This window comes from Anomaloglossus baeobatrachus, chromosome 1, assembly GCF_048569485.1.
Source record: "Anomaloglossus baeobatrachus isolate aAnoBae1 chromosome 1, aAnoBae1.hap1, whole genome shotgun sequence".
NCBI lineage: Eukaryota > Metazoa > Chordata > Amphibia > Anura > Aromobatidae > Anomaloglossus > Anomaloglossus baeobatrachus.
In genome coordinates, this window is record NC_134353.1 from 848,527,124 (window position 1) to 848,548,543 (window position 21,420).

Here is a 21,420-nt window from a genome sequence, read left to right on the forward strand (position 1 = left end):
AAATCTGCAACAAATCCCCAACCCTCCCCCACACAAACTACCCCATGGTATTTTAAATAATCGGGTTTTCTTAATTCTGTGGATAAAGGGTCTTTGGGCCTCTGAGTGCTTGGATTAAACTACTACCTTGGCATATCTACTTATTTGCTTATTATTACACATAGCAGTTCTCGTCAGAGAGGAAAATTCTGTAATCGGTCAAGTGTTAGATTTTTATCCCTTGAGAATTAAATTATAGCAGCTGCTGCTAAACCGCACTTTTTTTGGTACTTTTGTGAAGGTAGCCTAAGCTATAAATTGTTTGTTTAAATGTAATAAGAATATCTGTGTATGTAAATAATCAAAATGTAGATGTAGTTGCATAATTATCTGTGTGTCTATATAGCAATCGCACAGACCCATATTATGATTCTAAACTATATATTCAAGAAAGGGTTAACCAAAGATAATGAAGCCAGAATGTTAAACAATGAAAGTCTTCATGATGATTAGTAAAAGTCTTAACAGTAGTTTCTCACAGAAAGAATGTATAATGAACAGATGTATTTTACAGCACACTGGGAAAAACTGGGGAGTGGAATACTCCCTACTCCCTGTTTCAAGGTCAATGTTGCATTCTGTATAATTGAGTTTTTTCCAATACACGCGTTCAGTTGGTGACACTGGCTCAAACAGAGAACATGTTCTGTGTTCATTGATTATTGAGTCTCATAATATCTGTACATACAGCTAATACGGCACCGGCCTCTGTATCCTGAACGAAGATACCATTAGCTATCTTCACCTAAATTTCTCCCTTGACACTTTTCTACTGCTTCGCTTTACAATGCAAAACTGATCTCCTTTAGGCTATGTGCACACAATGCAGATTTTGTGCAGAAATTTACTTCATCAAATCTGCACATTCTGTCAGAAAAATGCACTAAACAACACACTGTGTGCACACAGCCTTGAAATGAAGAAGTAGACTTCTTGTGTCACCATAGGTGAGAATCCTGTAAATGGACGCCGGAGCTTAGGAACATGACCCATTATCAGCCAGATGCCCCTATAAACACAGCTATTTCAGACTGGTTTCTTCTCATCAGCACAAGGTAGAACACATACAGATTTCTAGAAAAGTCTGTTATATTTAGATATATTTTTGTACAAAATTATCTGACTATTAGTTCATGTGCCAGATTATGGGATATTCTGGATTATAGTGCAGATCCAAAATCTATACAAAAATTATAAATTGCAGTCAATTTTTAAATTGTCTCTCCAGGACTGGAGATAAACTCTAGCGCAGCGCCACCTATTGGAAGTAAAGTAAAAGTAAAGTAAAAGTTAAAGTTAAATGTGGATTTTTAACAACCCTTTACATATAACTTCGGATATACATGCCAGATCAGAATCCCAATTTGCAGACACAGTGTTTCGGGGTGCTTGCCTCTCGTCAGTGCAAAGTATGGGGTGTCTGATCTGGCTCATGATCAATTTTTAGGACGTCACCACAAAATAAAAATGATGGGACTTACACTGCATATCTATCATACAAGCGATAAATGTCAACAGATACATGTCCCAATTGTATATTAAAAGGAGGGACTTGGTGCGTTTTGTAATTTTCAGAGCTGCCATAGAATAAGAGAGACCAGCATATACAGGGCCACTTCTCCATACTGAAGAGCGTGCACGGATTGCCCCATTCTTGAAATAAATACAAGTATTATTGAGACCTGCATTCATCTGGTGTTTATACAAAATTCTATTGCTATGCCTTAAATATCTCAGAAGGAAAAAACCCTTTACTACTATAATTATAAATAGCTATATTCCCTTGGCATAGCCATATGTTGCTGAGCTATGCTTAAAGGGGCTCTGTCTGCAATGTAATATGAAGACAGCATGCTGCAAGAGTTAAAACACAGAATTCAGCCCTTCATTTTTTTATCTAAGTTTTTTTGTTTACCTAGGATGTTAGTATAAGCCTTTTATCTTTATCATTAGTGGGTCTCAGCAGTGTGGGAGTTTTAGTTTAAATATGTGATTAGCAGCTTCTGTCTATGGATATATACACCTGGTGTGGGCAGGGGCAGCTCTCCCAGCACTGCAGCATGCAGCATCTAAAATCTTTCACTGTGACAGAACACCTGCAGCCACTAATCTAAATGATACATCGTTGAACTAAGGGCATCTCTGCCTACATCATGCTGCTCTCAGATGAGGTAGCAAAAACCTGCTGACAGATTCCCTTTAAATTGCAATACATTTCAATAAAGGACTGCATGCAAGCAAGGAAACTTTTCTAATTATGTATATAAAGAAGGTGGTGGCTGGTGCCCCTCCATGGCTATAAGCTAAAAACAAACCCTATAAGTAGTATGATAGGCAGTCCTATTATAACTATTACCTAGGCCTGAGACATGTACAGCTTTCCATCATCACGACTAATATGTTCTTCACAATGTTCTAGGAATTAGGAGAAGCAGTGAAGACCTGGGAGGGTCTGCTTAATATGAGGCCAGGAGCCCCATGACTTGGAAAGAACATTAGGAGAAATTCAAGGAATCAACAAGGCATGGGAATATGGATGTGCTCTGAACGAGAAGCTGGTCAGAAATATCAGATCGTGCAACCTGGACATGATCCAATCCAGATTTGATAAATTAATAGCACCACGTGCTACAGCCAAGATTTGTGATCTTTGCGAGAGCAGGTGGAACTGCCCCCAATAGAGAAACCGCAGACACTTACTTGCGGTACAGAGGGTAGGGCCTGCTCAGTAGTTGTACTTTGCATTTCTGCAGGAGATAAAGTGGCTGATGATGAAGGCACTTCACCGTCATTAGCATTTTCTAGGGTTAAATCCTGGCTTTTCTTCTGTCGATCACTAATGGTAGGAGAAATCTTTTTACATTTTGTCTTTGGTAGAATTTTCTTCTTTCGATTCTCTTCTTTTGTTTTCTTTAACTGTTTTTCTTTGCAAACCAATGATAAAAATCCCAATGGTTTTCTACCAGGTCTAAGAATACAAGAAAGAAAGTTACAAAAGGTCAGGAAAAATATGGACCTGCTTATGGGAGCAATAGTGGCTACATCTAGGGAGATAAACTACTGAATCGACGGCAAGACCCATGGACCCTCCCAGGCTCGTGCCGGAATGTCTTACTGCCTGCCTATTACACGTGTCGCAATGTTAATAAATATTAGTCTGTGGGACAAGACAGTATGATTATTGCCGGTGCCAATACAATATTAATAAAAGAGAAGGCAATAAGCGCTCACGCTGAAAATATACCAACATATAGCTATATACACTGTATCATACAGTAGCAGGGATAGACTACGCACCTTTTCAATGTGGTTTTAGAAGTCGTTACTGGATTTGTATATGCTACAGGCAAATTTCTGTTTAATGGATCAGTCATTGATATTCCAGGCATCTCCACAGGCACAGTGTTGGCAGTCCTTGTTGCTGACCAGTTAGGGGGTCCTTCCATCACAGTAGTGGAGCTGGTTGGTGATCCGCCAGCGGCTTCTTCTGGTATGGCCTCAGTATCTGAAACCTCAGGTGCAACGTTTTCATCTCCATCCCCTTCAACAGCTGGAAAATATAGAAATGTGTGATATTAGAAGCTGACAAAATGATTAAAAGGGTGGTTCACCCATAATTTTTATCGTCTAGGGTCGATATTATATTGAGAAACAATGTTTCTCCCAAATACCTTGTGTTGGTAATAGTGCCTGTGAGAGGCGCTATTGCGAATCGCTGTTCCCCGCACCAGTGATGTCACGTCAAGTGCCGCACACGTCACATCCCTGCAGCCGGCTGCAATCTTCCTGCCTCACTGAGCTGTGGGTGGTGTTTCACCGCTGTCACAGCACAGCGCGTCTCCTGCTTGCCGCGCTCTGCTGTGAGGGAGGAGGGAGCAGGGAGCAGATGGGGGGTGAGGAGCGGTGAAACACCGCCCACAGCTCAGTGAGCCAGGAAGATTGCAGCCGGCTGCAGGGATGTGACGTATGCGGCACTTGACGTGACAACACCAGAGCGGGGAACAGCGATTCGCAATAGCGCCTCTCACAGGCACTATTGCCAACATAAGGTATTTGAGAGAAACATTGTGTCTCAATATAATATCGAACTAGACAAAAAATATGGCTGAACCACCCCTTTAAATACACAAAACATTGAAATTGGTAAAATTGGGAAATATAAAATTAGGAAGTTACCATTTTAAAAATAATACTTCAACCTCCTCTTTTATGTTTTTTGTGGCTCATAGTAGAACAATGAATGGATGCCCTCAGAGCAGATTACTATTCTACATAGTTGTATGAGATTAGAACAACACGGCGGCTTTCCCAAAACGGTTGTCCATCTAGTACTGTAGCTTGGTAAAGAGGCTGAGCTTTAAAAGATATATCCCGTGGATAACCGTGATGTTTTCTAGTGATGAGTGAGCACTACCATGCTCAGGTTCTTGGTACTCGTAACCAGCAGTCTGACACTTATACAGGCTCGACTCATGTACCGAGTATAATGGAAGTCAATGGGGAACGAAAGCATTTTTCTGGAAGATCTTCAGTAAAAATGCCCGGGTTTCTTATAGACTTCCATTATACTTGGTACATGAGTCGAGCCCGTATGAGCATCCGACTGCCGGTTAAGAGTACCAAGCACCCAAGCATCGTAGTGGTCGCTCATCACTAATGTTTTCAGGACAAAAATAGCTATGTTTTTTTCTGATCTCACGCAACGCTTTCAAAAGATATATAATAAAGAGGCATTCCCAACAGACTTTTTTGGCATGTGCCATAATAAAGTCGGTAGTAAAGACATTATTAACCCCTTCACGACCATGGACGGATATAGCGTGTCCCGTTAAGCCCCGTCCCCTCCCGCGGGCAGGCGGCGGCGGTCGGCACACATCAGCTGTTTTCAACAGCTGACATGTGTGCCTGCTAGCCGCGGGTGGAATCGCTTCCACCCGCGGCCATTAACCCCTTAAATCTTGCTGCCAAAGTCTGGCAGCAAGATCAAAATGCGAGCGGCCATGTTTTTTTACTTACCGCCGCCCCCACCGGAAGTCACGTGCGTGATCACGTGACTATCGGTGGTTGCCATCGTAGCACAGGGTCATGTGATGACGCCTGCAGCTATGATGTTTCACTTTCGTTTTCCCTCGGCCGAGAGCAGAGGGAAAAAGAAAGTGACTGTATCTGCTGTTTACAGCCGTATAGCTGTCATCAGCAGATAGATAATAGCGATCGGATTGCTGATCGCTATAGCCCTTAGGGGGACTAGTAAAATAAAAAAAAAAAAAAAAAGTAAAAAAAAAGTTTTAAAAAATAAAAAAAAACAAAAAACCTAAAAGTTCAAATCACACCCCTTTCCCCCCATTGAAAATTAAAGGGTTAAAAAATAAATAAATATACACATATTTGGTATCGCCGCGTTCAGAAATGCCCGATCAAAATATAAAATCAATTAATCTGATTGGTAAACGGCGTAGTGGCAAAAAAATTCCAAACGCCAAAATGTTTTGGTCGCCGCAAGTTTTACGCAAAATGCAATAGGCGATCAAAACGTAGCATTTGCGCAAAAATGGTACCATTAGAAACATCAGCTCGAGACGCAAAAAATAAGCCGTCACTGAGCCATAGATCCCAAAAAATAAGAACGCTACGTGTTTCGGAAAATGGCGCAACACGTGCGCCACTTTTATTGGACAAACTTGTGAATTTTTTTTAACCCCTTAGATACAAGTAAACCTATACATGTTTGGTGTCTACAAACTCGCACCGACCTCAGGCATCAAACCCACATATCAGTTTTGCCATATAGTGAACACCGTGAATAAAACATCCCAAAAACTATTGTGCCATCACACTTTTTTTGCAATTTTTCTGCATTTGGAATTTTTTTGCTGTTTTCCAGTACACCATATGGTAAAACTTATGGTTTCATTTAAAAGTACAACTTGTCCCGCAAAAAACAAGCCCTCATATGGCAAGATTGACGGAAAAATAAAAAAGTTACGGCTCTCGGAAGAAGGGGAGCAAAAAACAAAAACGCAAAAACAGAAAGTGCCCCGGGGCTGAAGGGGTTAAATATATAATATATAAAATACCTCTCACTGTGATTCTTCTTAAGGGAGTTGTTCCCGTTCAGAAAACTTTACCTTATATGTATAGCTGGCTGAACAACAAAGTTGTTTTACTTACCCTTTCGGGGTCCAGCGCAGTGTCCCTGCCACAGCTCCTGGTTTCTTTTATTTGTCAGCAGTGACATCACATCATTGCTGCAGCCAATAACTAAAGGTGATCGGTTTGGTCCATGTAGACCGCGTGAGCCTCTGAGCTCACAGATTGGCTGCAACAAATGTCGCGATATGATGTCACTGCAGCAGCCAAATAACAGACTGGGGCGCCTAGGCATTGACCTCGGGAGCTTTTCCTGTGCATATAAGGAAATAATTCCTGAAAGGGGACACCTCTTAATGTTATGAGTGGCTTCCACGTTGCCAGTTTGTTAAGGAAAACTAGACTAACGTTATTGGTGAATATATTTAATTATTATTTTTCAGCTTTATCCAGACTATCCCTGCAGGCTCTGTTCATATTTATGTAGTGGCTTCTGTTCTTGACAGAAGCCATAATACCCAATCTACTGCATCTAGCACACAATAGACACTGGTGGTGTGGGACAGCCCCACTGACTTATAATAAGTAGTGAGAAGTGAGCACTACCATGCTTAGATGCTCAATACTCATAACTAATGAGCGAGCAATACCATCCTTGGCACTTGTAACTAATAGTGATTAGCGAGCACTACAATTCTTCGGTGCTTAATGAGCAGGTGGACGCTCGGAAGGGTACAATTCAAGTATTCGAATATAATGGAAGTCAAAAGGGGGACTGCAGCATTTTTCCAGAAAATGCTCGAGTCCCCCATTGACTTCCATGGTCCTCGAATACTAGAGTCACTCCCATTCAGGCGTCCAGCTGCTGCTTACGAGTACCGAGCATGGTTGTGCTTGCTGCCCACTAACGAGCCTTTTCCGGTTGCTTCTACTTGTCTATCACTAAGGAGAAAACCGTAATAGTTGCAATGGTGTTTTCACTATAAAATAGAGCAATCTGCAAGGTACGCTCCAACGTAAATTTAACCACAGAGCAAACAGATACACATGATGAACAGGAGATAGCTATACTTATATATTTACCTTCTGTTTTGAGTTTTGGATCAATAACCTGCTCCAAAAAAAAAAAAAAAAAAATGAAAATGTTACATTTATTCCGAGAAAAAAAAAAAAAGGTTTAAAAATCAAAACTTTTTATAGGGTTGTCCAGGTAGTTTCACAAAAGCCTTAAGTCACTTTATGCAGACTTGTGGAATCCTCACATTGTGTGCACAATTTCTGTGTAAATTGTGAAAATTCTTCCGTGCCAGCAGGGAGACCGGCTGGACAGGTGACCACAGACTTTTGTGAAAAACGCGGACAACCTCTTTAATTAAACAGCAAATTTATTAGCAAACAAGAGACAATAATGCACAAAATGGAAAGATTTAGTAGGCGCAATGAGGACGATTGCCCCTAAGTCCCAGTGACTGCTGTTTTTCATTAATTTGATGTCATATTTGAGGATGCTAGGATCCCTTCCAGCTCCAGGAAATGTAGCATTTAGCATCTTCCACCATAAAGACATAGTGGGTGGCAACGCAGACGACGTCCTGAAGCGGTCAAATCTTAGATACTTAGTACAGTGCACCCAAAGCTAAAGAAGGATCCAGGAATGAGCAAAGTATATCATAAATATGAGGTCTAAACAGTTTTCTTATCCATGGTCTGGGCTCTATAGTAATTGTGACGACATGGACTGTCAGTACCTAGCATGGGTTAAGTTTCTTAAAATTCAGCCAGACATGATGATAGTTTAGTTATAGACAGGGGATAAGCCCCTCATTGTTTCTACAAGACTCTTACTGTGGTGTCACACATAGCGGCGCAGCAGCGATCACGACCAGCGATCTGACCTTATCAGGATCGCTGCTGCGTCGTTACATGGTCGCCGGTGAGCTGTGAAACAGGCAGATCTCACCAGCGACCAGCCCCCAGCCAGCAGCGACGCGTGGAAGTGTAACCAAGGTAAATATCGGGTAACCAAGGAAAGCACTTCTCTTGGTTACCCGATATTTATCTTAGTTACTAGCGTCCGCCGCTCTCACGCTGCCAGTGCCGGCTCCCTGTCCCCTGCACTCCTAGCCAGAGTACACATCGGGTTAATTACCCGATGTGTACTCCAGCTACGTGTGCAGAGAGCAGGGAGCCGGCACTGGCAGCGTGAGAGCGGGACGCTAGTAACTAAGGTAAATAACGGGTAACAAAGGAAAGGGCTTCTTGGTTACCCAATGTTTACCGTGGTTACAGCTTACCGCAGACTGCCAGACGCCGGCTCCTGCTCCCTGCTCTCTTTAGTTCGTCACTCTCTCGCTGTCACACACAGCGATGTGTGCTTCACAGCGGGAGAGCAATGTCCAAAAAATGAAGCAGGACATTCAGCAACGACCGGCGACCTCACAGCAGGGGCCAGGTCGTTGCTGGATGTCACACACAGCGACAGCGACGGGACGTCGCTGCTACGTCACAGAAAATGGTGACTTAGCAGCGACGTCGTTGTCGTCGTCGCTATGTGTGACACCACCTTTAGGAATCTAGTGTTAAAGTTCTTGTTGACTCATGTAATTGTCTTGGCCAGTGAAGGTTAGATACCCAGACGAATCAATTATGCGAACCTCCCATTGTTTTACTATGTGTATTGCTAGATGCGATGTAACTTAGCTGTCTATTGCTTGTCTCTGCCAGAGACCATTACTAGTAGGGATATTTTGTATACGGCTTGAAATCTAGCCAATACAAGCCCAGTCTTATCCACCAATCGTGAAGACCCCAATGGTCTGAATGGAGAGCTCAGGGGTATAATAAGGAGGACTGTCCATTGCCTGCGTAGACTCTTGCTACAAGATACTAATCTAGCATCTGCAGATCCGATTGGCAAGCCATGACCGAACCTGTATTAAAATACTACATGTACTTCAGCATCGAATGCAAGGATTCGGCTGAGATATCAAGGACTACCTAAGCAAGGAATCCAGCTTGGGACAATCCTGCCACCTGACTACAGGCTTTGCGGTCCTCAGCCAATTTCCTAAATCTGTCATTATTCCATTCTCCGCGGGTGCCCGTCGAAAGCAGGGTGCTGCTTGTTTGGAGTAAGTAGCCTGGAAGCTCTGAGGCACGGACATTCTAATCCCTGGTGAGCCAGCAGAAGGGTGAGAAACTGTTGCCGGTTACATTCTGTGGTTTTGCTGGTTATGTGCCATATGCCGATAATTTTTTTGGGGTCCAATAAAGTCTTAATATTGTGATTCACTCATCCTGTGTTGTCTGAGTAGTGTTCAGCCCACAGTTAAGGAGGTCGGCGTTCAGTTGGGATAAGCCCTGGGCCATGCTGGTCTTTCTAAAGGCGGCCGGGTCAGCGGACGAGAGCACCCACTGACCCCCGTGTCTCCACATTAATGTTGAGGTCTGAATTTATTTGCAGGATCCAATCTACGAATTAATCTTTTAGGTTGCTATAGAGTGTAAAGGCACAGTCACACACAACGACTTACCAGCGATCCCGAAAACAATGCGACCTGATAGGGATCGCTGGTAAGTCGCTGGGAGGTCGCAGGTGAGATGTCACACAGTCAGACCTTACCAGCGATGCAGGAACAATACAGGTCGCAGTAGCGACCTGTATAACGATCTCAGCAGTCACTGTGACCCTGTCACACAGTGTCTAACACAGCGATGTGTCCTGCCCAGCAGGACATCACCTTTGAAAAAAATGGCCTGGACCATTTCTGCAAGGACTAGAGATCTCACAGCAGGGGCCTGATCGCTGGTAGGTGTCACATATAACAAGATCGCTAACGGGATCGCTACTGCGTCACCAAAACTGTGACTCAGCTGCGATCTCGCTAGCGATCTCGTTATGTGTGACGGTACCTTAAGGATGGGCTTCAGAAGTGAGGGGCTAAGTGTTTATACAGCAAACTGGAACGGTGAGATGTCATGATGGCGGTCGTCAGAACTAACTGCATACTGTTTTATCAGTAAGTTGAAGGGCGATCCAAAAGTAATGATAATCGGTTATTTCTATTGCACACAGAAGAAGGGAATTTTGTTTACTTACCGTAAATTCCTTTTCTTCTAGCTCCAATTGGGAGACCCAGACAATTGGGTGTATAGCTACTGCCTCCGGAGGCCGCACAAAGTACTACACTTAAAAGTGTAAGGCCCCTCCCCTTCTGGCTATACACCCCCCCGTGGGATCACGGGTTCCTCAGTTTTAGTGCAAAAGCAAGAAGGAGGAAAGCCAATAACTGTTTCAAAAACAAATTCAATCCGATAAACAACATCGGAGAACTGAACTTATTAACATGAACAACATGTGCACCCGAAAAACAAAATCCCTAAGAAAAAACAGGGCGGGTGCTGGGTCTCCCAATTGGAGCTAGAAGAAAAGGAATTTACGGTAAGTAAACAAAATTCCCTTCTTCTTTGTCGCTCCTAATTGGGAGACCCAGACAATTGGGACGTCCAAAAGCAGTCCCTGGGTGGGTAAAAGAATACCTCGTGATAGGGCTGTCAAGCAGACCTTTCCTACAGGTGGGCCACCGCCGCCTGAAGGACTTGTCTACCTAGGCCGGCATCCGCCGAAGCGAAGGTATGCACCTGATAATGTTTGGTAAAAGTGTGCAGACTCGACCAGGTAGCCGCCTGGCACACCTGCTGAGCCGTAGCCTGATGCCGTAATGCCCAGGACGCACCCACGGCTCTGGTAGAATGGGCCTTCAGTCCAGATGGAATCGGAAGCCCAGCAGAACGGTAGGTGTGAAGAATTGGTTCCTTGATCCACCGCGCAAGGGTGGATTTGGAAGCTTGCGACCCTTTACGCTGACCAGCGACCAGGATAAAGAGTGCATCCGAGCGGCGCAGGGGCGCCGTGCGGGAAATGTAGATCCTGAGTGCTCTCACCAGGTCCAACAAATGCAAACCCTTTTCGAATTGGTGAACTGGATGCGGACACAAAGACGGTAAAGTGATATCCTGATTGAGATGAAAGGAAGATACCACCTTGGGAAGAAACTCTGGAATTGGACGCAGAACTACCTTGTCCTGGTGAAACACCAGGAAGGGAGATTTGCAAGATAACGCCGCCAGCTCGGACACTCTCCGAAGAGACGTGACCGCCACTAGAAAAGCCACTTTCTGTGAAAGCCGAGAAAAGGAAATCTCCTTCATAGGCTCGAAAGGCGGCTTCTGGAGAGCAATTAGAACCTTGTTCAGATCCCAGGGCTCCAACGGCCGCTTGTAAGGAGGGACGATATGACAGACTCCTTGCAGGAACGTGCGTACCTTAGGAAGTCGCGCTAGGCGTTTCTGAAAAAATACGGATAGCGCGGAGACTTGACCTTTAAGGGAGCTAAGCGACAAACCTTTTTCCAACCCAGACTGCAGGAAGGAAAGAAAAATAGGCAATGCAAATGGCCAGGGAGAAACTCCCTGGGCAGAGCACCAAGATAGGAATATCTTCCACGTCCTGTGGTAGATCTTGGCGGAGGATGGTTTCCTAGCCTGTCTCATGGTGGCAACCACCTCATGAGATAAACCTGAGGCCCCTAGGATCCAGGACTCAATGGCCACACAGTCAGGTTCAGGGCCGCAGAATTCAGATGGAAAAACGGCCCTTGAGACAGCAAGTCTGGACGGTCTGGTAGCGCCCACGGTTGGCCTACCGTGAGGTGCCACAGATCCGGGTACCACGACCTCCTTGGCCAGTCTGGAGCGACGAGAATGGCGCGGCGGCAGTCGGACCTGATCTTTCGGAGCACTCTGGGCAACAGTGCCAGAGGTGGGAACACATAAGGTAGCCGGAACTGTGACCAATCTTGAACTAAGGCGTCTGCCGCCCAAGCTCGGTGATCGTGAGATCGTGCCATGAAAACCGGGACCTTGTTGTTGTGTCGTGACGCCATCAGGTCGACGTCCGGCATCCCCCAGCGGCGACAGATCTCCTGAAACACGTCCGGGTGAAGGGACCATTCCCCTGCGTCCATGCCCTGGCGACTGAGAAAATCTGCTTCCCAGTTTTCCACGCCTGGGATGTGAACTGCGGATATGGTGGATGCTGTGTCTTCCACCCACGACAGAATCCGCCTTACTTCCTGGAAGGCTTGCAGACTGCGTGTTCCCCCTTGGTGGTTGATGTACGCCACCGCCGTGGAATTGTCCGACTGAATTCGGATCTGCTTGCCTTCCAGCCACTGTTGGAAGGCTTGCAGGGCAAGATAGACTGCTCTGATTTCCAGAACATTGATCTGAAGGGTGGACTCTTTCCGAGTCCACGTACCCTGAGCCCTGTGGTGAAGAAACACTGCTCCCCACCCTGATAGGCTCGCATCTGTCGTGACTACCGCCCAGGATGGGGGTAGGAACGACCTTCCTTTTGACAAAGAGGTGGGAAGAAGCCACCACCGGAGAGAATCCTTGGCTGTCTGAGAGAGGGAAACATCCCTGTCGAGGGACGTCGACTTCCCGTACCATTGGCGGAGAATGTCCCATTGTAGAGGGCGCAGATGAAACTGCGCGAAAGGGACTGCTTCCATTGCTGCCACCATTTTCCCTAGGAAATGCATGAGGCGCCTCAAGGTGTGCGACTGGCCCTGAAGGAGAGATTGCACCCCTGTCTGCAGCGAGCACTGCTTGTCCAGTGGAAGTTTCACTATCGCTGAGAGAGTATGAAACTCCATGCCAAGATATGTTAGTGATTGGGTCGGGGTTAGATTTGACTTTGCAAAGTTGACAATCCACCCGAAACTCTGGAGAGTCTTCAGTGCCACGTTCAAACTGTGTTGGCATGCCTCTTGAGAGGGTGCCTTGATAAGTAGATCGTCCAAATACGGAATCACAGAGTGACCCTGCGAGTGCAGGACTGCTACTACTGCAGCCATGACCTTGGTGAAGACCCGAGGGGCTGTCGCTAGCCCGAAAGGTAGCGCTACGAACTGCAGGTGTTCGCTTCCTATAACGAAGCGTAGAAAACGCTGATGCTCTGGCGCAATCGGCACGTGGAGATAAGCATCCTTGATGTCTATTGATGCTAGGAAATCTCCTTGAGACATTGAGGCGATGACGGAGCGGAGAGATTCCATCCGGAACCTCCTGGTTTTTACGTGTTTGTTGAGCAACTTTAGATCCAGGACGGGACGAAACGACCCGTCCTTCTTTGGCACCACAAACAAATTGGAGTAAAAACCGTGACCTTGTTCCTGAAGAGGAACGGAAGTCACCACTCCTTCCGCCTTTAGAGAGGCCACCGCCTGCAGCAGAGCATCGGCCCGGTCGGGCGGTGGAGAAGTTCTGAAGAAACGAGTTGGAGGACGAGAGCTGAACTCTATCCTGTACCCGTGAGACAGAATGTCTCTCACCCAACGGTCTTTGACCTGTGACAGCCAAATGTCGCCAAAGCGGGAGAGCCTGCCACCGACCGAGGATGCGGAAAGAGGAGACTGAGAGTCATGAGGAAGCCGTCTTGGTGACGGTTCTTCCTGCTGTCTTTTTTGGGCGTGATTGAGTCCGCCAAGAATCTGAGCCTCTCTGATCCTTTTGAGTCCTCTTAGACGAGGAGAATTGGGACCTGCCTGAGCCTCGAAAGGACCGAAAACCAGACTGACCCCTCCTTTGTTGGGGTTTGTTTTGTCTGTGTTGAGGTAAGGATGAATCCTTACCCATGGAGTGTTTAATGATTTCATCCAAACGCTCACCAAACAATCGGTCACGAGAAAAAGGCAAACTGGTTAAGCACTTCTTGGAAGCAGAATCTGCCTTCCATTCCCTCAACCACAAGGCTCTGCGTAAAACTACGGAGTTGGCTGACGCCACCGCCGTACGGCTCGTAGAGTCTAGGACAGCATTAATCGCGTAAGACGCGAATGCAGACATCTGAGAGGTCAATGGTGCCACCTGCGGAGCAGATGTACGTGTGACAGTGTCGACTTGTGTAAGCCCAGCTGAAATAGCTTGGAGTGCCCATACGGCTGCGAATGCTGGCGCCAACGACGCTCCAATAGCTTCATAGATGGATTTCAACCAGAGCTCCATCTGTCTGTCAGTGGCATCTTTAAGTGCCGCTCCATCTTCCACTGCAACTAAGGATCTAGCTGCAAGCCTGGAGATTGGAGGGTCCACCTTGGGACACTGGGTCCAGCCCTTGACCACGTCAGGGGGAAAAGGATAGCGTGTATCTTTAAGCCGTTTGGAAAACCGCTTATCGGGATAAGCGTGGTGTTTCTGGATTGCGTCTCTAAAGTCAGAGTGGTCCAGAAAAGAGCTTAATTTACGCTTGGGATATCTGAAATGGAATTTCTCATGCTGTGAAGCTGACTCCTCCTCAGGAGGAGCTGGCGGAGAAATATCTAACATCTTATTGATGGACGCTATAAGATCATTCACTATGGCGTCACCATCCGGTGTATCCAGATTGAGAGCGGTCCCAGGATCAGAATCCTGATCAGTTACATCCGCCTCATCACCCATAGATTCATCCCGCTGGGATCCTGACCAGTGAGACGAAGTTGAGGGCCCCTCATAGCGAGCCCGCTTAGGCTGTCTGGGACTGTCGTCCGAGTCAGAGCCGGCACCCTGGGGTGCATGTGACACCCCCGGAGCCCGGAAGTGTTCCAGTTGAGGGGGACCAGGGAGCAATGATTCAACAGTGTCCGTGGTCTGAGTTACTGGTCTAGACTGCAATGTTTCAAGAATCTTAGACATTGTCATAGACAATCTATCAGCAAAAGCTGCAAACTCCGTTCCTGTCACCTGGACAGCATTCACAGGTGGTACACCCTGGGTCACGTCTAGCAGAGGCCCCGGCTGAGCAAGTGCTGCAGGGGCCGAGCACTGCACACAATGGGGGTCAGTGGAACCTGCCGGTAGAGTAGCCCCACATGCGGTATAGGCAGCATATAAAGTCTGTGCCTTGGCACCCTTGCGTTTAACGGACGACATGCTGTTGCCTCCTTGCAATCTAGGAGGGTATATAGCCGAGAATCACCAGCGACCGTACAGTGAAAAGTATTTGCAAACACAAAATACCAAGTACACAACGGCACAAGTGGGGGTGAGCCCTTGAGGGCTGCTTACCGCCCGCTGAAAAGCGGGTATGAGGTCGTAGAATCCCGTGTCTGGGTCTCCCAGGCTCCCCTCTCCAGCTCAGCGTGCAGACAGGAATGGCTGCCGGCGTCCTGTGAAGAGGGGCGGACCGTGGGCGTGCCACAGACAAAGTGCGGGAAACTGCGTCCTACTGTGCCTGGTGTGAGGGCTGGAGTATGTAAAACAGACTCCAGCCCTCAGCGCTGATGCTCTGGCAGGTGCGGAGGCGGGAACGAGACGAACTAGGCCGCAAAAGCCGGGGACTGTAGTAATAAGCGCGGCCGTGATATATGCACGGCCAGCGCGGAAGTCCCCGGCGCACCACAAGTCCCAGCCGCGTCGCAGTGTGACTGACCCCAGCGGCCGGCGCGACCGTTCGCCCTAAGTCTACCCACTCAGCCAAGCTGTAGTGAGGAAATGGCACAAGCGCAGCAGCGCTGATGTCCCCGGCGCACTAACACACCCAGCCATGCTGCGGTGTGCGCGCGGTATGCACGGGGACACAGAGTACCTTGACGGAGCAGGGTCTGTCCCTGACGAAACTCAGCTCCATATCCAGCGGCTTCTCCAGGGGCTGCGGATGGAGCACGGTCTCAGTGCCTGGAGACCGGTAAAGTCCCACTTCACCCGGAACCCTAATGGGGATGGGGAAGGAATCAGCATGTGGGCTCCAGCCTCCGTACCCGCAATGGGTACCTCAACCTTAACAAACACCGCCGACAGAAAGTGGGGTGAGAAGGGAGCATGCTGGGGGCCCTGTATGGGCCCTCTTTTCTTCCATCCGACATAGTCAGCAGCTGCTGCTGACTAAACAGTGGAGCTATGCGTGCGTGTCTGACCTCCTTCGCACAAAGCAAAAAACTGAGGAACCCGTGATCCCACGGGGGGGTGTATAGCCAGAAGGGGAGGGGCCTTACACTTTTGTGTAGTACTTTGTGCAGCCTCCGGAGGCAGTAGCTATACACCCAATTGTCTGGGTCTCCCAATTAGGAGCGACAAAGAAATTAAAATAAAATGTTTTCTTCTCTCTTGGGTACCCACTAGTCCAGGGAAAAAAAAAAAGAAAATCACTTAAATAGGCCACGATTCCCCGGAGCTACATTCATTTGAATATGAACTGCCGAGGAGTGAACATCAAAATGGAAAAAAACGAGCTCAGAGCTGTCATCAAATACCTCTGCTTGAAAAAAATGACTACCAAAGACATACACAGCGACTTGGTGGAAACATTGGGGGACTCTTCTCCTCCATATTCCACAGTTGCACGCTGGGCCAAGGAATTTAAGCTGGGAAGAACATCGACGGAAGATGAACATCGTGAAGGACGCCCATCCACGTCCCTCAATAAAAAAAACGTGAAAAAAGTTGAAGAAGTTGTATTGGCAGATCGAAGAGTGACTATCAGGCATGTAGCTGAGGTCACAGGGATCTCATATGGCAGTATTCAAAGAATCCTTGCAAAAGAATTACATATGAGAAAGGTCTCCGCGCGTTGGGTGCCAAAAATGTTAACCGACGAGCAAAAGAAGAAACGAGTTGACATTTCAATAGCAAATCTCTAAAAGTTCCAAGCAGACAAGGAGAATTGTGTGTCACGTTTTTTGACTATGGACGAGACCTGGATACACCACTTTGATCCCGAAACTAAACAACAATCGATGACATGGAAACGAGCCGACGAACCGACGCCGAAGAAATTCAAAAAGTGTCAAGCTCAGCAGGGAAGGTTATGGCGTCCGTTTTTTGGGACGCTGAAGGAATTATTATGGTGGACTATTTGGAGAAGGGAGCCACTATTACGGGCTCCTACTACGCGGAACAAATAAGAAGATTGTGGGAGTCTATTAAGGAGAAAAGGCGCAGCAAACTGCGGGCTGAAGTGCTGTTTCACCAAGAGAACGCGCTGGCTCACAAAGCTGCAGTTGCCATGGCAACCATTCAAGAAGCGGGCTTTGAACTGGTGGAACACCCCCCTATTCGCCAGATCTAGCCCCCAGTGACTTCTTTCTCTTTCCTCGCCTCAAAGGAACACCTCTGGGGCAAGAAATTTGACAATAGCGACGTGGTAACCGCTGTTGGGGATTTTTTTGAGGGTCAAGATCAAGAATTTTTTTCAAAGGGAATTCTAAGTTTAGAAAAGAGATGGACTAAATGTATAGACTTGTTAGGAGACTATGTAGAAAAATATATATTTATTTTAATATATTCAGTGTGTTCATTATTGATTAGCATTACTTTTGGATCGCCCCTCGTAGAAACAGAATTAGTCATGAGCCACATTAGGAAGCTAAAATCAGCACAAAATTCACAAAAGTACCAGGTACTCACAGATATATGTCAAGCACATATTATGTAATCTGTGCTACAAAAGCAGAAGATGGGGTCCAGTCCTATTTATAGATTACCAAACAATATAATGTTACCTCTGAGACACTGGGTTTCTTTGGTAGTGGAGGGAGGTCTGCATCATCAATGCACTCAGTACTTCCCTTTCTTGAAGTCTGGCCTAACTTCTGATCTTGATCTTCCTGGCTGACTGTAGGAGGCTCATGTGATACAGCCTCCACACTATGTAAAGAAGAACAATACTGCGTCAGCCTTAAGAAGAGGTAAAGACACATTAGGCCAACGTCAGCTGTGCCTGACAATATCAGCAGGCTAATATGTATTGAGGCCTCCCAACTCTTCCCCTGGGGAAGATAAGGATCTGGCATTTACAATTTGGACTGACGATCCTTATGTTCTTGGCAAGATAAGCCCCCCTCATACCCCCGGCACTAGAGAAGGCCAGCAGCGGCTTCCTCAGAGAACAAAGGAGTGCTCAGCCAACACCTGTCTATTGGTTTCTGGGTGTTCTACCCTGGCTATACATCACCATTATCTCACCTGGAATTTAGATTCTGTGTTAGCTCTTGACTGGAGCCCGTACTGATGAACACAGGTGCCGGGAGACTCTCTGACACGCTGGAATCACATGAATAGGCATAGTCATTATTAATAGGAATTTCCACCAGTGTCAGAATAAATGTGGCTTCCCCTCCAGTGTCCTGTTCTCCTAGGAGGCACTCTGTGAAGACAAGAAGCAGAGTTAGATATTGGAGTAATCTATAACTATACTATGATTCCCCCATAAAAATGGTGATGATCAGACACGGCTTTAAAAAAAAAAAAAAAAAAAAAGAAGAAGAAGATGTGATTATGTTCTTAGTTCAAAGTGAGTAGGGGACACTACTTTGGAGGTAACATATGTGCTCGGTTCCACCTCCCCTTCCTGGTAAATATGCCGTATATGTCTGATGCTGGTCCCACCTAGGCAATCTGCTCCAATGTCGTCTCCTGACGCACCACATCCAGGGAGGTCTTTATAACAGTATGGGATACTGCCCTGCTCCTGGATCGGCCAGCACAACTCACGAGGGGCAGCGATCACACAGGAGTGTCGCAGCGTAAAGCTGCACTGTGTGCACTGGGTGTTTTTTCCACCAACATGGCCACATCAGTGACCAGAAGAATCAAGGCCGGAGGAGAGGCAGAAGCATGCAGAAAAAAGGAAACCAGGTAATTTTTTGGTCACTGTTGACCACTTTGTTCCATATGCAGTAAATTTATAGAGGAAGATAACAGGGTGTGCATGTAGCGGGACCGGTGTATCACTAGAGTGAGGGAGGGCACCAGATATAAGTAACGTAACGTGTCTCACAATGGGCATTGGCAGCCATATATGAGGAGCCATACGATAACAGATTGGATAAAACTAACTGCGATTACTATTGCTTTACATTATAAGGTGGAAATTAAAACATACCGGATACACTGACATGCTGAGAACTAAACTCTTGCTGCAGAGAATCAGTATCACCTTCCACGATGGGGTAACTCATCTGTAAATTCACAAACAGAACAAGCATGATTAGAAACCGTCCATGCTAAATGCTTATAGTACTTCATAAACCATAAGTATATGATCCAGGTCCCTGAGGAATCCAAAGGCATTGCAAAACAATCAATTAAAAAAAAATCTCACTCGTTTCCGGACCCTAATACAAGCAGTCATCTTACCTGGTGTACTGGAAATGCGAAGCTGTCCTGTATTGGATCATTTTCTGGATTGGGAGCACAGTGAGGAACGTCCTCTATTCTGCTAAAGGCATAAAAATAAAAATGTTAGGAGAGCTTAGTTCTCTAATGGAGTTAAAATAAGGGGGAGCTAAATTAAAAATTATCAACCTTGGATCTATTGTAACGCTGTTCTCAAAAGCACATATATTATCAGGAGGGCTTGATGGCGAGGATGGCAGCACTGGGCTTGTGAGGGGTCCTTGGTTAGACTGTTCTCCAATACCGGACGGGTCACTTTCTGTGCATTGATCAGGAATCAAAAATTCCTCTAACAAGAAATAAGGTTTGCAGTGGATCACAAATGCCATGAAAAATCTCTTGCACTTATTTTGTTGTACAGACATTTGGAGACATTAAAAGCGTTCATCTTTGTATGATACGTAAACAGCCTGCATTGAAATGGCATTAAATATCCTAGGTATGTAATAATATGTGTCACAATATATTCTTTTCTGCTTTATAATATTATAGCCATTTATATGTTGAAGCTCCCTGGGGCAGCCATATTGGATGCACACACTTCCTCCCTACACCACAGTATGTGTGCTCATTACACAGCGCACCACCGTACTAGACTATTAGGCCATGTCTTCGCAGGGTGTAAATGCTGCGCGTTTCCTCCTGTGGTTTTTTGTATACAGAAAATATAGTGGATTTAATTTCATGAAAACGTCTACCCACTGATCATCTAAAGACACTGAGGAACTGTGTTTATTTCTCCATAGACAATAGACTTCTATTAGGAGCCTTAAAAGGAACCTGTCACCAGATTTGGCGACTATAAGCTGCAGCCACCACTAGTTGGCTCTTATATATACAGTATTCTAACATGCTGTATATAAGAGCCCAGGCCGCTGTGTAGAACATAAAACTTACTTTATAATACTCACCTAAGGGGCAGTGCAGTGCAGACTGGTCAGATGGGTGTCTCCATTCTCCGGTACAGGCGCCTCCTCTTTCAGCCATCTTTGTCCTCCTTCTTCTGAAGCCTGAGTGCATGACATGTCCTACATCATGCACACTCGCCAGCATTGCGGTACTGCCCAGGCGCCCTTTGATCTGCCCTGAGCAGGGCAGATCAAAGTATTGTAGTGCGCATGTACAGGACCTCAATGCCGGCTAGTGTGGATGACGTAGGACGTGTCATGCACTCAGGTTTCAAAAAAAGGAGGACAAAGATGACTGAAAGAGCCGATGCTGCTACTGAAGAACGGAGACACCCATCCGACCAGTCTACACCGCCCCTTAGGTGAGTATTATAAAGTGATTTTTACATTCTACACAGCGGCCTGAGCGCTTATATACAGTATTCTGGAATGCTGTATATAAGAGCTCACTGATGGTGGCTGCAGCTTATAATCGCCACATCTGGTGACAGATTCCCTTTAAAAAAAAATTTGAATAACCAATCACGTTTTTTAAGTGTGGAATCGTAAGGTTTCCGAAAAATAATATACCGTATTTTTCGCTTTATAAGACGCACCTGATTATAAGACGCACCCCAAAATTTGGTGAAGGAAAAGAATTTTTTTTTTTTTTTAATGTTAAATGAGGTCCGTCTTATAATGCCAGTGTCCAGCTAACAAATCATAAAGGGTATATGTCCCTCATAGCTCCCCCATCCTAAAATTAGCCCCCTTAATCTGGATACGCCCCCTTATATTGAATATAGCCCCCTTGCGCTGGCACACGTCCCAAAGTGATGCCACATGTCCCCCATTGATGGCACACGTCCCCTATTGCTGGCACATGTCTCCTATTGATGGAACACGTCCCCTATTTATGCATGGAAAACGTCCCCTATTCATGCCACACGTCCCCCTATGCTGGAACACGTCTTCTATTGCTGGCATATATCCCCTACTGCTGGCACAAGTCTCCTATAGATGGCACACGTCTGGTACAGCTGGCACAAGTCTCCTATGGATGGCACACATCCCCCTGTGCTGCCCATGGCACCCTATGGATGGCACACCTCCCCCTGTGTTAGATATAGCCCCCATGCTGCTGCCCATAGTAAAATAACTTTACCTTCTCCAGTGCGGTCCTCCC

At 46.2% G+C, this 21,420-nt stretch overlaps 1 protein-coding gene across 4 annotated transcripts in view; it reads right to left on the reverse strand.

Annotated features, from left to right (window-relative positions):
- Positions 1-21,420, reverse strand: part of BDP1 (BDP1 general transcription factor IIIB subunit) — a 260,324-nt gene that overhangs the window by 7,382 nt on the left and 231,522 nt on the right. For 3 of the 4 annotated variants that reach the window (XR_012727216.1, XR_012727217.1, XM_075325269.1), the window contains exons 36-43: positions 19,477-19,636; positions 19,309-19,390; positions 19,055-19,130; positions 18,136-18,316; positions 17,673-17,817; positions 7,213-7,240; positions 3,337-3,589; positions 2,740-3,007 (exon numbers count right to left, since the gene is read on the reverse strand). Coding sequence is in view for 2 of the 4 variants with exons in the window: in XM_075325269.1 (XP_075181384.1) it covers positions 2,740-3,007; positions 3,337-3,589; positions 7,213-7,240; positions 17,673-17,817; positions 18,136-18,316; positions 19,055-19,130; positions 19,309-19,390; positions 19,477-19,636 (1,193 nt within the window). In the remaining 2 variants the exon portion in view is untranslated. The remainder of the gene's footprint in view (positions 1-2,739; positions 3,008-3,336; positions 3,590-7,212; positions 7,241-17,672; positions 17,818-18,135; positions 18,317-19,054; positions 19,131-19,308; positions 19,391-19,476; positions 19,637-21,420) is intronic. The other variant, XM_075325283.1, reaches the window with a different exon arrangement.